Source organism: Engystomops pustulosus, chromosome 4, assembly GCF_040894005.1.
Source record: "Engystomops pustulosus chromosome 4, aEngPut4.maternal, whole genome shotgun sequence".
Classification (NCBI taxonomy): domain Eukaryota; kingdom Metazoa; phylum Chordata; class Amphibia; order Anura; family Leptodactylidae; genus Engystomops; species Engystomops pustulosus.
In genome coordinates, this window is record NC_092414.1 from 146,937,112 (window position 1) to 146,953,106 (window position 15,995).

General features: G+C 40.7%; 1 protein-coding gene across 6 annotated transcripts in view; it reads left to right on the forward strand.

The window, feature by feature from the left end:
- The first annotated feature begins 4,614 nt into the window (after positions 1-4,614).
- SHF (Src homology 2 domain containing F) overlaps positions 4,615-15,995 on the forward strand; it is a 149,879-nt gene continuing 138,498 nt past the window's right edge. For 2 of the 6 annotated variants that reach the window (XM_072148003.1, XM_072148005.1), the window contains exon 1: positions 4,618-5,308. In XM_072148003.1, coding sequence (XP_072004104.1) covers positions 4,703-5,308 — 606 coding nt within the window. In that variant the 5' untranslated portion in view covers positions 4,618-4,702. Of the gene's footprint in view, positions 5,309-14,562; positions 14,654-15,995 lie in introns of those variants that run through there. The other 4 variants (XM_072148004.1, XM_072148006.1, XM_072148002.1 and 1 more) reach the window with 4 other exon arrangements.

Below are 15,995 nucleotides of genomic sequence, written 5' to 3' on the forward strand. Positions count from 1 at the left end.
TATTACAGTAACCCATTTAAAAATAAGTGTTGGTAACACTTTTTTTAAAAAGTTGGGATGATGACATGTGTAGCACCCTCTTCTTTTCACAACACTTTGTTGATGTCTTTGAAGTGATGACAACAAATGCTTGTGGTTTAGGAGAGGAACGTTGTACCATTCTTTTCTTATGTAGGATTCTAGCTGCTCTGCTATGCTGAGTCTTCTTCATGATGCACCACATATTCTATTGGTGAGAGGTCTGGACAAGAAGACCGGTTTAGACATTTCAGGTTTTTCAACTTTTACAGACAAAAAGCAAGATTTCTTTTATCTACGTCCTAACTTTGAGTTCTAAATTTTATTATGTAGTGTTAAATGTGTTCTATAATCTATTGCGAATACATTATAGGTCTATTAGTTTTAAAAATTGTGCCATTGTTTTAATGCATTGTTTTTGAGGAATTGAGGTTGCACATTAGCATTTTCTCTGTCACTGAAATGATTTTCCCCAATCTTCTGCCCTTCATAGTTGTAAATAAAGAAGAATTAGAATAAACTGTAGTTGACAATGATACTGTTGATGCAGATAAGGTCTGACACAAAGGAGAGCAGGTCATGTGCTGTAGGTGAATGACGTCACGGCGGAGGATAACGGGGCTCAACAGGTAGGTGTAGAACCTGTTGTAGAGGTGTAGAGGTGTAGAAAATTCCCAATTGTGGGTGGGTCCAGGCCCTTTATTTATAATCCCCATAGCATAATTGGTTAACATCCATTCAAACAATAGCTCATGATTGGCTGTCCAAATAACACCTCTGATTAATTTTCAAAACCCATCTTCTGATTACTGGTCAATACAAGGGTCTGATACATTTGATAGGTTACTGATCAGCTTGCAATGCATACTTTACATAATGTACATTTGATATTATGTTATTGCTGACAGGGGCACAACATATCTAATCTTATTACATGGCTACTAGATAGTGAAGAGTCAGCAAGTGTAGTAGGAAGCCAGTCACCATCTTTTTGTTTTGTCACAATGAAATTAGAAACACGTAAAAAGAAAGATTCTTTATCCAGCATCTTCTAGTGGTATCTTGGGGGAAAGCTGACATCTCCTTTAGAGTCCCCATGTACTTCAACATTTACTCCCTGCTCCGCCCCATCAGCAAGAAGAGAATAAGGAACTGCAGGACATTTCTAGTATGAGATTGTCTGCACCAAGGGCAAGAGACCGCTATGGGCCCCACTCTGCTGGGGGGGGGGGGGGGGGGGGCAGGCATCTGGGGTGTAAGGTTTGTAATGGGAGTGTATATGCTGTATGTGTGTTAATGATTTATGTCTGTAAATGGTATTGCGTCTATGAGGTTATTTTCTGTATGTGTGGAAGGATGACCCATTTAGAAGTCTGCCATAGGGCTCTGATATGCACCTGGGACTGTGCCTGTTAAAATCCATTATCACTGATTCTTATTCCCCATGGTATCTACGTTGGGTTGCTGGTTATCAGCAGGTTCAGTCAACAATCATTACAGATTATTCTCTTCTTCCCCATACTATAATCAGCCATTTAGTGCAGATCCTGTGTACTGGACCCTCCTTCCCACACAAGATCTCTGATTAAAGGAAATCCACCGTCTGGAAACTACTTTTTTCTGTAGTTCCAGAAGTAGATAGCCCATGTGTGCATCTTTCTTGGACATACATTATAATTTGTGAGAAAGCTTCTGATTGAGTAATTAACCTTATTGTGTCTTTCCGTGACTGCTCAGGTTAGGAGTAGCCTCTGTGAACTCCAGGAGATAGGGCTACTCCACAACGTGAGTAGCCTCTGCAATGCCACTCCGCGCGTGTCCATGCTAACTGTGAACGCGGCGGCACGGACAGCACAAGAGCAGTGGCTTCAGCCAGGGACTTGGAGCATGTGCAGAAGCCCCCTCTGGCCCGCAACCACTTGCACGCTTCCATGACCAGAGTCAGCATACATGCACAGGGGGTATTGCAGAGGCTACTGTGGGCTTGGAGTTACCTTACCGTGGTAAGCATGACCGCGGCCCCAGGGTCCGGCGAGTGCTCCGAGGCTTCCGGCTCCTCTTCTCGCCGGGTTCTGCCTTCCCGGCAGGACCAGGCTGTAAGTAACTGAGCAGGTTCAGCATGCTCAGTTACTTGCATAGTACATTGCAATACAACTTTTAAGGGCTTGAACAAGCGATCGGATGTACGCTTGTTCAAGCCCAAATATGGAATGTGTAAAAAATGTAAAAAATTTTTGTAATAATTTTATAATAATAAATAAAATAAAAGTCCGTATTAAACTGTACAATAAATCTAAATCAATATTGAACCCGCTTGGTGAACGAGGTAAAAAAAAAACAAAAAAACTTCCCTTAATATATAATTTTTCATGAAACACCATCACAAAAAATGTTCTAAAAAGTGATCAAAAAAGTTATGCGCTTTAATATGGTACGACTGAAAGGAACAACTCTTTTACCAAAAAATAAGCCCTCAACCAGAGCTGACAACAGAAAAATACAGAAGTTACGGCCCTGAAAATTTGTTGATAGTAAAAACAATGTGATTTTCTAAAATACTGGTTTTGCTCAGTAAAATTGAGCAAAGATAAGAAAAACTATATAAATGAGGTATCACCGCAATCATAGGAACCAGAGAATAAAGATATAATATTAGTTTTACATTATGATCAGCAGGGGGGTAAATATCATCCCAACATAAAGCAGACATTCCAGAAATGTTAATTATCAAGCTTTTTGGGTAGTTTTATTTCCTCTCTGGAAAGCGGAACATTTCAAACTTCAAAAGTGAAGAATTTTTACAAACTTTTGCCAAATTTTTATTTTTTTTTCAGAACAAAACGCAAAACTTATCACTTAAATTTTGCAACTAACATGAAGTACAATGTGTCACGGGAAAACCATCTCAAAATCACCCGGATATGTTAAAGCATTCCGAAGTTCTAACCAATTATCTTGATACATGTCAGATTCGAAAAATCGAGTCTGGTCATTGAGCTGAAAACTAGTGTCGATGATAAGGGGTTAAGGATGCCCTACCTAAGGCGCACATTGCTTTTAAAGGAAACCTACCATGAGAATTCTACTATCAGAAGTAGATCTGATATTAGATTCCTCCTGCCTGTCTCTGCCCTAATCTGTAATGTAATAATCCTAGAACCCAACCTAATTTGTAAAAAACTTTATTTTAGTATTATGTAAAGGAACGGCAGAGGCTACTGGGGCGTGTACTAGCCTGGCCGGACACTGGGAGCTAAGGCTACTCCACACCCCAGTAGCCTCTGCAGTTAATTTACATGTTACTAAAATAAAGTTTGTAACAAGTTAGGTTGGGTTCTAGGATTATTAAATTACATATCAGGGCAGAGGCAGAAGGAGGAATCTACCATCAGATCTACTTCTGATAGTAGAATCCTCATGGTTGGTTTCCTTTAAGGAAAAAAAAAATGTTTATAATTATCAACTAACATTGAGAATACCAAGCTATCAGCTCTCATCTTGGTTCATAATTATTTTAGACCAAAATGTATATAAAAAAGGGATACATAAAAGTTCCTCAGATTTGAATAGTCGCAGGCAATAGTGAGTGCACAGATGAGGGGAACCACCGACCGTGCCCCCCCATTTCATACCTAACTGGCGCGGAGGTGGCATAAAGGGGAAAATTGTGATTATTTCAGGGCTTGTACACCAGAAAACTGCCATACAAGTCCTGATAAATGTCCCTCATGACTGGATTCTGCACAGCAAACATCTTGGCCAGGGCTCCTCCACTCTCTATTTTTCAGCAGTGTCCCACACCGAAATGAAGAAGAAGTGATGTCTATCTGGATGCAGTAAGGGCCGTTTCCCATCTGCTTTCAGGTTTCTGTTTTGCAGTTTCTTCTTAAAAAGTGCCACTTTGCCATTAATGTACCCGCCCAGACTTCTGTTTAAAAAATGGAAACTGCAAAACATGAGCCAAAATGCAGATGGGAACTGGCCATTAGATACAATCTGTTAGTCACATCTGTTAGGCAAAGATCACACTACTGTACAAACCTCTATTACTTATCTTCATAAAAAAGTAAAGAACGGAGGTATAACGTATTAGATAAAATCTCATTGACATCAATGTAAATTCTATGTCATCCGTTATGGTCAGTTAGGCAGTGATCCGTTATCCATGCCATTTTTTCATGGCAGAGAAAAAGTACTGCAGGCGCCGTCATTTTTTCTGTCCAAAAACACATGCAGAACTCATACCTGCCTAAACTGAACATAACGGACGACATAATATTGGCATCAATGTCAATGGTATTTTTAACTGATATGTTAACCCTCTGTTCTTTACTTTTTTTTAATGGAGGTAAGGAACAGACGTCTGGACAGTAGCTTTAGTGTTATCTTCCTATAATATCACTCCTAGGCACTATTGCTGTTTTCCTCTTTTTGGTTGGCCTTACATAGTATTATTCTCTTTTTAGGGGCATTACCTATTGCTGTATAATATGTCACTCCTCGCTAGAGCAGCTTGTGAAGAGTTAATGGCGCAGGTGCGGTGCTCCGCCGGTAGATGGCGCCGCGCGGTGCTCGTGCAGAGTGTGTGTATATAACGTGCTGGGGACACTCTCCGCTCATTCATGCAGATGCTATCAGTGCCTCCTCGTGCCTGTGTGCGGCTCCTGTCCGGCTCTGCCCTCTCATGCTCCTGAGCGGACCCTCCTCTGCCCCCAGCAGCAGCAGCCCCCCAGCACCGGCCGGCACTAGAGGGAGCCCCCCAGCAAGCTCCAACACGGGACAGCAATGCGCCGGCAGCATGGCCAAATGGATCAAGGAACACCTGGGCTTCAAGAGCTCCAAGCCGCCGCCTCCTGCCCCTCCTAAGCCGGACTACAGGCAGTGCCAGGCTGGGGGGCACCACCATCACCACCACCACTTCCCGGTGACCCCGGCAGGACAGCCCGACATCCTGGCCGCTTATAAACTGCAGAAGGACAGGGACTTTGAGGATCCCTATACTACTTCTAGTGCCACAGGTACCAGTGCCCCCTCCATAGTGCCCACAGCACCCCCTGCGCCCACTGCACAGTCCCCCTCCTCTCCTGCCCCCTCTCCAGACGTCAAGTATGTGTCCCCCAAGCACAGGCTCATCAAAGTGGACACGGGGGAGAAGGGTGGCTCCAGTCCCACCAGTAGCCATAATCCCACCACAAGTAGCCCTGGACAGTCCTGCTCTGGAGTACAAGCCCTCAAGTCCCCCCCTGCAGCATCTGTGGCCCCTCAGCTGGAGGACTGCAAGCAGGAGAAAGTAAGTGTGACATCCAGGGGACAGGTATCATTTCTGACCCCATAAACTTTAACAATGTATCCGTGTGACCTACTCCTGATGGGATGTGACTTATCGTTCAGGACCTGTCAGATGGATATCTAGGTTATAAATAACCATTGATCTGTGTAATGTCCTCCTAGCTGGAGGAATCCTATCCAGCCGGATGATCCTGAGGTCTAGTGGTTGGCATGATGGTGACATCACTAGGATGCCATGCCATCCCTCTGCTCCTCTTTGTCTTCTCTCTGGTTGTAAAGTTTCTCAGAGGATAGAGCTTACAGCCTTTACTTTCTTTCCATCTGTTCCACGCGCTGTAGCTTGTGTCTGGTAATATCTTTACTCTTGTTGTTGTTTATTATGATGATTACTAATAAATATTCAGTTTAGTTACATTTCTCTGTAACCAGATTATGAATTGGAGGACTGAAAAGAAGTGGCAACACATTAAAGGGATAAAGTGGGCTCCGTCCTCCAGCCTAGAATATCAGTTATCAGCATCATGAAAAGGATGACAATAGGAAGTGCAAATGGAAAAGGGGGGCGTTATGGTGCCAAAAGGTTGGGGCCGCACTTGAACCCTTTAGCTACCAGTTTCTTCTCCCCAGCTCTTTGTCATGATGTCCTAAAGCCACATATTGTAGGAATACAGAAGGCTTTGTGCTGAAGTGACAATGTGATGTCTATATATTCCTCACACCTGTCAGTATAAGAAGGAACACTTAAGCCTATCCCTAATTTTTTGTTTTTGTTCCTTCCTAACCATGTCTTTTGTCATCCGGCTCCAGATATTTGCTTTTCTTTGTTGAGGAGACTTTATTTGCATACGCTGATGGGTTTATCAGATGATGTTTTGGATGTTGTCACCGAGACCTTACAGTGCAGCACATGATGTGGGGGGTGCACCTTGCGGTGTGTGTGACTGATCTGTGTGGGAGGTGGGTGTCAATGTGTGATTTATCCAGGAAGGTGAATAGATCTCTTCAGGGGGTTATATGAAAGTGTCTGTGAGAGGTGTATAATCATAGACCACGTGAAATGGCATACATTATACAGTTTGTTATTCCGGCCATAGAACATAGCAGCGCAAATACACCCTAGTGGTATTCTAATTTTTCTATGTCATTCATTTCAATTGAACCTCAGGATGATGCACAACCGCAGAAGATCATTGAGTTAATCATGGATCGAGGGAGCATTGCTAGTTCCACAATAAGAATTACCGTAACTATCCCTGTGTAATTTCTTGTTAATACAGGAAGATGTTCTACATCTTCTATTAAGAGACTTAACAATGGATATATCTTGGTTTTATTTAACCCCAAGAGATAGGACTAGGCTTTATCTAGTATGCTAGTGACTGCTAATCCTGGACAGATCCCAGATTAAAGTTATCACAATTGTGTTATTCATCGTTATCCTATAATATCCAAATCTAGATTATAATTTCCGACTTCTCATAATAATCATACAACATGAAATGTAGCTTTATGTCCGCAATCTTGTAGGGCAGATGTATAGTACTGATCGTTGCTTTACTCTGGTGAGTGTAAGAGAATTTGCTTCACAATATGACTGTTGGAGCATACGGAGGTTGGGACAATGGGCAATAAAAGTATCACATTTTGTTATCTCTGTTTATTTTTAAAGAATGCCAATTTCTTTGGCTATCAAATTATATTAGGTTTTTTTTTTCTACTAACATAATTTTATTATTTTTCCATAAATTGTTGTCTTGCAGTGTTTGAGTCATAGGTTCTAACCTTCTATCCTGACCTAAAATCGCCTTAAGTATATCACCCCCCCCCCCTTTATACCCACACTTCAAAATTATACAAATGGGTTGAAGAGGGTTTCTCCGAATCCTCACCATCACCATTCAAAGATCGGCAAGGGGATTATCAGATCTATCGCCTATCCTGTGGATTGTGGGAAAACTATGCATTTCTGAAATCTACCCTCTGTGTTTGTCTCTGATAATGGAATTGGAGCCATAGTCCAAAGGCGTCCAGAACGGTTGAAATGATGACAGTTTTGATGCAGATGTTGGCATTATATAAGCAGTGATAATGGTGCAGGGACACCAAACAGAATTTGAATTCCCTATGGTCCTCAGTAGATTGTCTGTCTGTTCCTGAATGCTGACTATAGATGCATGGATTGTGCCCACCTATTTTTTTTTTTTTTTTTGATCAGAACAATGGCAATTTGGAAACTAAAAATCTAAAATTTATTGGAAAAATAATCACTTTTAAATTCATATAGCCAGAAGTTTGCCTTCCTGAATACACTAGACAGCCTTTTTTTTTTTTCCCCCTTCTGCATTCAGACACTGGCACTGTGATCAGTTGGGGTCCCAGCTATTATTATTTATTTATAGAGCCCCATTAATTCTATAGTGCTGTACAATCAGTAAGGGCTCTTTCACATTGGCGTTGATGTTCATCTTCAGTTGTACGTCAGTTACGTTTTGTCTCCGTTGTGCCTCCGTCTTTCTTCCATATTTATTTATTTATTTTTTTGGGACCCATAGACTTCTATTGCCTTCCGTGATCTGCATTTGTGAAAAAAAAAAAAAAAAAATCATTTTTTCCACGGACAACGGATCAGTGAAAATACAAGCCAATGTGAAAACTTCCATGAAATCAATGGCTTTGTGAGGCATCTGTGGAAATCATTGAACCACGAACGTGGAAAACAGTCAAACAGCCCTAAGGGGTTCACATAAATTACATAAAGACAAGAAAAAATACAAGTACAAAACTACAATGATCTGAAACCAGTGGAATGAGGACCCTGCCCTTGAGGGTCACAATCAATATGGAAGGGTAGATTGACGCAAAAGGTGAGGGAGCAGAACAGTGCAGTTATTGTGTATTGGTTTTCAGATTGTGTTTAAAGTATTAAAATCGGTGGTCAAATCTACACTGATTTGCAACTAATACAATGAAACATGACCTCAGATCATGTGTTAAAGTGATCCCTAGTTACTCAGTGTTATGGGAAATAACACCATGTTTGAAGGTGTTGACTATTTCGTAGATGCCCTTAGAACATAAATAATTCATTAACAGATAGAAGGGGGTGTTACGTTTAACACCTTTAATTATCCAGCTGACTGCGAAAATGCTGGTGCTGAAAGTATACCAGTTAATAGAACCACAGTATCTTTGGTGGGAGAACAGGCATACGTCCGGTGCAATGGAGAGGAGGAGGGGTGACCCCCACCCCCTTCCATAGAGATGCTCCCCGTGTGGCATTGCATCTCTCTGTGCACCCACTGCCGTCTATGGGGGGCGTATGTACTAAGGCTGCTCCCAGATACTTCAGAAAAATGAGGCGTGAAACAGCATCCACATTTGCCCATTCTGGGCCTGCTTACACCACAACAAGAAAATCCCAGTTGCATGGATCCAGGAAGATGCAATAAAGGAAGAAGCAGCAGAACTCTGTTGAAGTCCAGTGAATCAAGTGTTCAATTTATTCATCAGAGAAATATGTAACATTTTTATGAACAAAGAGAACGCATGATTGACTAAACTACAATGGAGTTCTGCTGCTTGTTCCTTTATTTCAGATAAGGCTCGGTTTACAACTGCTTTGGGGCTTACTGTTACACTCAACATTTTAGGAGAGCCCAGTGGAAAATAAAAATGGAAGGTGAACAAAAGGTTTTCCATTCGCCTTCCACTTTAATGTGCAGAAGGTTATCTTCCGTTTATGCTTCTGTTATTAGTAGCAGATATGTGGGATGATCCATGATCCCCCCCCCTCCTATTTAAAGGACACCTGTCATCTGGTCCCTGTCACTATTTCTGTCACCACTACCGGTTGGAGCAGCTCACAAGGATCCATCCCAGCCTTTATCTTGTCATTTCACACATTAATCATTGCAAAATCATCTTTTCTTTATTATGTTAATGAAGATGATCACCTGGTCAGAGGCAGTGATGTTACCCCTCCCCTCTCCTCCTCCTGCTCATGTCTGTATGTAATATACTGTAAAACATTGCTTGTGTCTGTGCTTTATCTGCTGACATGCTGCATACTCCTAATACACATGTGTGAGACACAGACACTAGCTACACAAGTACCTGACATGTTCTGCTATAACATGGCTGCCTGGAGCTGTTGTATCTCTCCTATACACACACACACACACAGGCTGCAGGGGGCGCCAGCACCAGGAAGCACATGGAGGAGACATTATACCTCAGGCTGTCAGTCAAGCAGTGGGGGTGTAGCTGTGCCTCCCACTCATAAATAAGCTGGACATCTCACAGGTCATTTGCATACAGCTTTAGGACCTCATTGCTTAAGTTTACAGGCATGAGGAGGGACAATGAAGGGATAGGGGCAATGCTCTCTAATGGCAGTTTATGAAAATATGTTTGGATTAGGGGGTTATTTTACCTGACGAGTTCTCTTTAATATTGGATTACATTCATGCAGATCTGAATTAAATGTAAAATATAAAAACTGGTACAGGCAGTCCCAGACTTAAAGAACATGCCATTTTAAATTAACACACCCAAAATAAATACCTGATTAAAACCATTTCCCTAAATGGTTCCTTTCTACTGCTGCAATGTTAAAAAAGATCAGTTTATAAAATTACATGCAAATACACCTGATAATAGTCCAGTCACACTAAGTGAGTTCTGCATATTAATTTTTACTTGCATTACCCTGCATCGTTGTTCCTGATTGACAGGTCTCTCTGACAGAACATTCTGCTGTATGGAACATTGAGAGAGAGCTCTGTTACATCATTGTCCATTTCATGTCATGTCATCTAAGGTCCATACCTGGTAAGATTTGAAACATCTACCCCATGTATGTATCTGATTGCATGAAATCACAGCATGCCTCCATGGGGTAGGCATTGCAAATCTTAACGAGTAAAGGACCTTAGATGACATCACCTTGGTAACATGACATGCTGAAAAGGGACATGGGGAGAAGTAGATGGGAAGTGGCAGCCAAACAGGACATTCCCTTCTGATGCCAAGTAGGATAACATGAAGTTGATTTATAGGGATGTAGGGGAAACTATTTTTAGCTAAAATAAGGGTGTCTTTAGATAATGGGGTTCTATTGGAAGCTGTCACATGCTGTATTTGTGAAAATGAAGTGACACCCAACTTTAAGAAAACCCCTATTTACCCTCTGTGACATCTAGTGAAGCTCTCTGGATGCTTTACTCTAGTCCCTGGTTGCAATGATCAGCTGTAAGTTGTCTGTAATGAAGTTATATTGATAATCCTTGTTCCAATGACAACACAGAGTTTTTAAAATACAATTGTCATAGGGACAAAAAAAAGCTGTCTGGCTTTACAATTTTTAAATATAATTGTTTCAACTTGAGAACAAACCTCAAGCCTATGCCTCTCAATGTATATGCTGGGGGCGAGGCCACTGTCATGCACAGAGGTGTATAATAAATTTCCCCCATATATTGAACCCAAGTTTCCAATTTGTGCTACAGTGAAGTGTCAGAGGCTTCTCCTGGGAAGCTGACTGGAAACATAGGGGGAGATTAACCCCTTAACGACTTGGCCTTTTTTAGTTTTTTCACTTCAATTTTTCACACCCCACCTTCAAAAATCTATAACTTTTTTATTTTTCCACATAAAGAGCTCTGTTATGGCTTATTTTCTGCGTAACAAATTGCACTTCGTAGTGACGGTATTTAATATTCCATGGCGCGTACTGGGAAGCGGGAAAAAAATTCCAAATGCAGTGAAAATGGTGAAAAAACACATTTGCGACGTTTTCTTGTGGGCTTGGATTTCACAGCTTTCACTCTGCGTCCCAAATGACATGTCTACTTTATTCTTTGGGTTGCTACGATCACAGGGATACCACATTTGTACAGGTTTTATAATGTTTTCATACATTTAAAAAAATTAAAACCTCCTGTACAAAATTTTTTTTTTTGATTTTGCCATCTTCTGGCGCTAATAACTTTTTCATACTTTGGTGTACGAAGCTGTGGGTGGTGTCATTTTTTGCAACTTTTGATGGCGTTTTCATTGCTATCATTGTTAGGACTGTGCTACCTTTTGATCACTTTTTATTAATTTTTTTATATTTTCCTTAATGGCAAAAAAATGTCATTTTTGACTTTGGACGCTATTTTCCGTTACGGGGTTAAACGCAGTGAAAAACCGTTATAATATTTTGATAGATCGGACATTTTCGGACGCGGTGATACCTAATGTGTTTATGATTTTTACTGTTTATTAATATTAATATCAGTTCTAGGGAAAGGGGGGTGATTTGAATTTTTAGGTTTTTTTAATATAATTTTTTTTTTTTTTAAACTTTTTTTTACTTTAACTATTTTTCTGACTCCCTAGGGTACTTTAACCCTAGGTTGTCTGATCGATCCTACCATATACTGCCATACTGCAATATGGCAGTATATGGGGATTTTACTCCTCATTCATTACAATGTGCTGATAGCACATTGTAATGAATAGGTTAAAACGAGACAGCTTCGGGCCTTCGTGAGGCCCGATGCTGTCATGGCAACGGATCACCGCTCCCCTGCAATATGCAGCAAAGACTTACCGGCTATGGAGAGGGCTCGGCCCGCGAGCCCTCTCCATGCACCGGGACCCGACGCGCGCCGTACTAGTACGGCGCGCGTCGGGAAGGGGTTAATCAATCTCCTCACTACAGAATTATGTCATAGTTGGCACTAAAAAAAAAAAACTGTCTGCACCACATTAAAGGTCTTAGACAGTTTCCTGGCTCTCCTATGACTAACTGGACAAAAGGGACATGGTCTAGCGCAAAAAGGTTCATGCGCCAGAAATACTGCTGACCCAACAGAATTGTGTCCTAATTTTCTGGTGTAAAGTAAGCCAACTAATAGGAGGTGCAGAGTACGACTATCAACCAGCACCAAACACTTATATAAATGTAGTGCAGAATAAAACTGTCTAGTCTAACTGTACGCTGTCTACCATTAGGCCCCTTCCACACTTGCGTTGCAGATCACGTCAGAGTTTGATCATGGTGCGATCAGGGTTTGGTCAGTGAAAAACGCACATTTTGCATCAGAGTGCAATCAGTTTTCAGTCAGAGTTTGTTCAGTGTCTCAGTTTTTCATGCGCATTTTCAATGCAATTTCAATGCGTTTTTCAAGCACAGATAATGCGCGTGAAATGGACTCAGGACTGAGCTCTATCTTTTCTATGGTAATTGATTTGTGAAAAACGCATTGCACTTGCATGTGTCTCAGAGTGAAATGCGTTTTTGAAGCGTCTCCATAGACTTGTATGGTGCGTTTTTCATGCGCGTGACTTGCAAAAGTAGAGCATGTCGAGATTTAAACGCGCGTTAAAAAAACCGTGCGCGTGTGCTTGAAAAAAAATGCAAGTCTGAAAAGACCCATTGATTACAATGGGTCAGAGTGCAATGCAAGTTCTGCATGTCAAAAGCACGCGCAGAAAACGCGCGTGAAAAAGCACAAGTGTGAAAGGGGCCTTAGGACACTTTTTAGAAATCTGCCCTAATGTTTCTCTTCTCTTTGTGAATGTGAAGTGATGTCTTTCCAATTGGGTCTCTATCAATATAAAAGATTAAAAAGAAGCGTTCACACTTGTAATGCTATTGAGTTTAATATGATCTTGAGTAGGAAAGGGATAGCACAGCTGACTGCCTAGATACTTGGCATCATCCATATCCAAGTGCCAGGTGCATTGCTTTTGTTTGCATGCTTCCACTGAGCGTCTTTCTAATGAAATACTATAGAGCAGATTATCTCTTTTCAGTAATTTGTTTGGTGACATCTGAAATCTTCATAAAATTCATGAGGGATAATTACAGCTACAGGATAATTGCCATAAAGGAATGTTTGACATTCAAGAAACCTATCAGAGTCCGCTACATTAGAAATTGCAAATGCCTAGTTGTAGTTGGCCACCTGACTGCTGTCATCTGTTCAAGATCAAGGGGACTATACCCCATCTCTCTGTCCTTGGGGAGATTTTCGATGCTAATTTATTTTCAAAATAAGTTGGCATGTCCTCCAGGTAAATCCAAACCAATTGCTATTCATCATATTCTCTGGAGGAATGGAAACTTGAATATGAAGGTGTTTGAGTTGCTTGAAATTTAGTCCCCCTTGTTCTAAAATCACATTAGATGTGTAGATCAGCGTTGTACAAATTCATGTGTATGTGGCTTTCACATTTTTAACCAAAATATTAGTGGTAGAATATCTAAATTCTATTACATCTGCCCAGATGGTGACTATGAGCATTAGTCTCCTGTATCCGCTCCGGGTGAAATAGTAATGTTTTCATAATTGGTAAATGGCATTCAGTAGCGATCAAGAACTACCTGTCTTGGAACGTGATAAGAGACTCTACTGTCCCACATGTGCACTTGCTTATTTTGCAGTCTGCTGAACATATAAATTGGTTGTTATTTCTAGATGTAGCTGTTTTTGTCGAACGAATGGCCGACCTCCTTCACTTTCTATGTACAGGATCCAATTCCGTAACCAATCTCTCTCAGCATCTCGGGTTCCCTGCCAGTTTTCGTATATTGCCCTCCAGCAGTAAAATTTTGACATGGAAATATCACTGGCAGCCAAAAGTAGAGACTGGTGGGGTTTGTGTATTTTTCTTAAAAAAATGGGAGCGATGGGGATGATTGAGGATCACATGCCTTTTTATTCTGGTGTTAATTTATTTTTACTAATTTAATTAACTATTAAGCCCCCAGCACACAAACGCTTTCAGTCCATGGAATCAGACACATATGCTGGTGATATCCGTAGGACAGGGGACAGTGCAGTGGATGGGAGTCTTTGCATCAGTACCAACACTGTAACAGTTATAGCAAATGGTAGATATTGCTCATCTATGTACCATATAAATGTCCCATAGGGATAAGCTAATATTTAATTAGTTGTTATAAAAAAATTTGCTCCCTATTGCAGAAAAATGCTGTTGACATACACTGTAATGATGTATTAAAATGCTACTGGCCCATTAATCTGTCTGTTGACAGAGGTTGACAGGACAGAAGATGTCCACATCACATGTCCGGCACCTTCCTCGGCAGGTCATGTGATTATCACTATGTTTGGCTGTAGTCGGTTGGTTGCCGTGCATCCAGTATGGCCAGTGTTGTGGTGAGATGTCATCTCGGTGATGTAATGTGTAGTGATGGTGGTTACACATCATCACTATGATAACAAAGCCGGACAGTCTGTTACATCATCACTGGGAGCAGAGCATAAGAGGGAGGAGGATCATACAGTAGTTTCCAGTGGCGGCCATCTTGATGATAACTCCACCTACATTAGTAAGCACATAACGTTTTGTGAATCATAAAATCTAACTATTTAAACTCCATTTAGTGACAAATGACATTATGGGTTTTTTTATCAGACGTTCATATTCCCGGAATACCCCTTTTAGGAAAGAACTTAATGGAAACTGAAAACAAAGGTCTTCCATTCACCTTCTATTGCCCACAGACTTTATTTGACCTTCCATTACTAATAGTGTGTGTGTGTCAGTATTTGAGAGGTTGTGTATGGGATCAACTAGGATAGGGACTGATCTAGATAATCGTAATTTTATTTATTTATTTTTTTTCTTTTAGACGAGTCCCTGTCTTTTAGTTAAAAAAAATAAATTATCCAAGACACCCCCTCACATCTCTCATGGGTCTAAATCCAGAGTTATACTGTTATTACATCTTTGATGACATTTCTAAATTCTTGACAACCTCAGCGTTTCCGGATAGGTTGTACCTGTCTGGAGTCAGAAGCCTGAAGATTAAGTGATAACATGACCCATTAGTATTTTTAGAATCTTTAATAAAATAGTTCTGAAATTGCTTTGCCGTCGGAATAAGATTTTGCCACCAGCCTGAAAAGATTGCTTCCCAAAATCCTCCTGTTGACAAAGGTGGGCATTTCTGTGTTTTGTTTTTTTTTTCACTCTACCTTTTAATGAATGGTTCACTGTAGCACTAACATAGGAATTTTATATGTAAACCTTTCCTCCTAATGTTTTGCCTTGGTGAAGGTTTTTTTTAGTAAAATATAGTTGCCTAGATTTGCATTACTGGTACAATGTGCTTAGTTTTCTCTAGAAAAAAGATAGAGGCCATTCCTGCTAAATAATCAGATTTTGGCTGCCATTTAAAAAAAATCAGGGAACTGATTGGTTGTTGTGAGTAACTGCTAAGCTTCCTCTCTGTTTTATTCATGAGGCCAGTGGTGTCAAGAGCAGCCAAAGAGCGTGTTGTATTAGCTGTGTTTCCTTTGATCTAACAAGTGGTTTTCACAGGTTTATAATCTGTGGGGATATATAAGTCCGCTCCAGCTGTAAAATGAAATGTATAAGATTTAGATGAAATTAAGAGAGGTGACATTTAAGATTTCACTTAGGCATTCTGTATGGACTTTGTGTCACTCATGGACCATCATAAGGGATCACTTTAAGTTGTAAAAGGGCCAGTCATGGAGAAGATTACATTAATAACTGGATGTAGTTTAACATATTACTATGCATTGCTTATATAGGAACCATAATGACATTTCCATAGTATCAATGTATATTAAAGGGTTTCATTATATAGCTTACGCATGACTGCAGTCACGGTTGGGTTGTGTGCTGAATTAATTACTGACCTA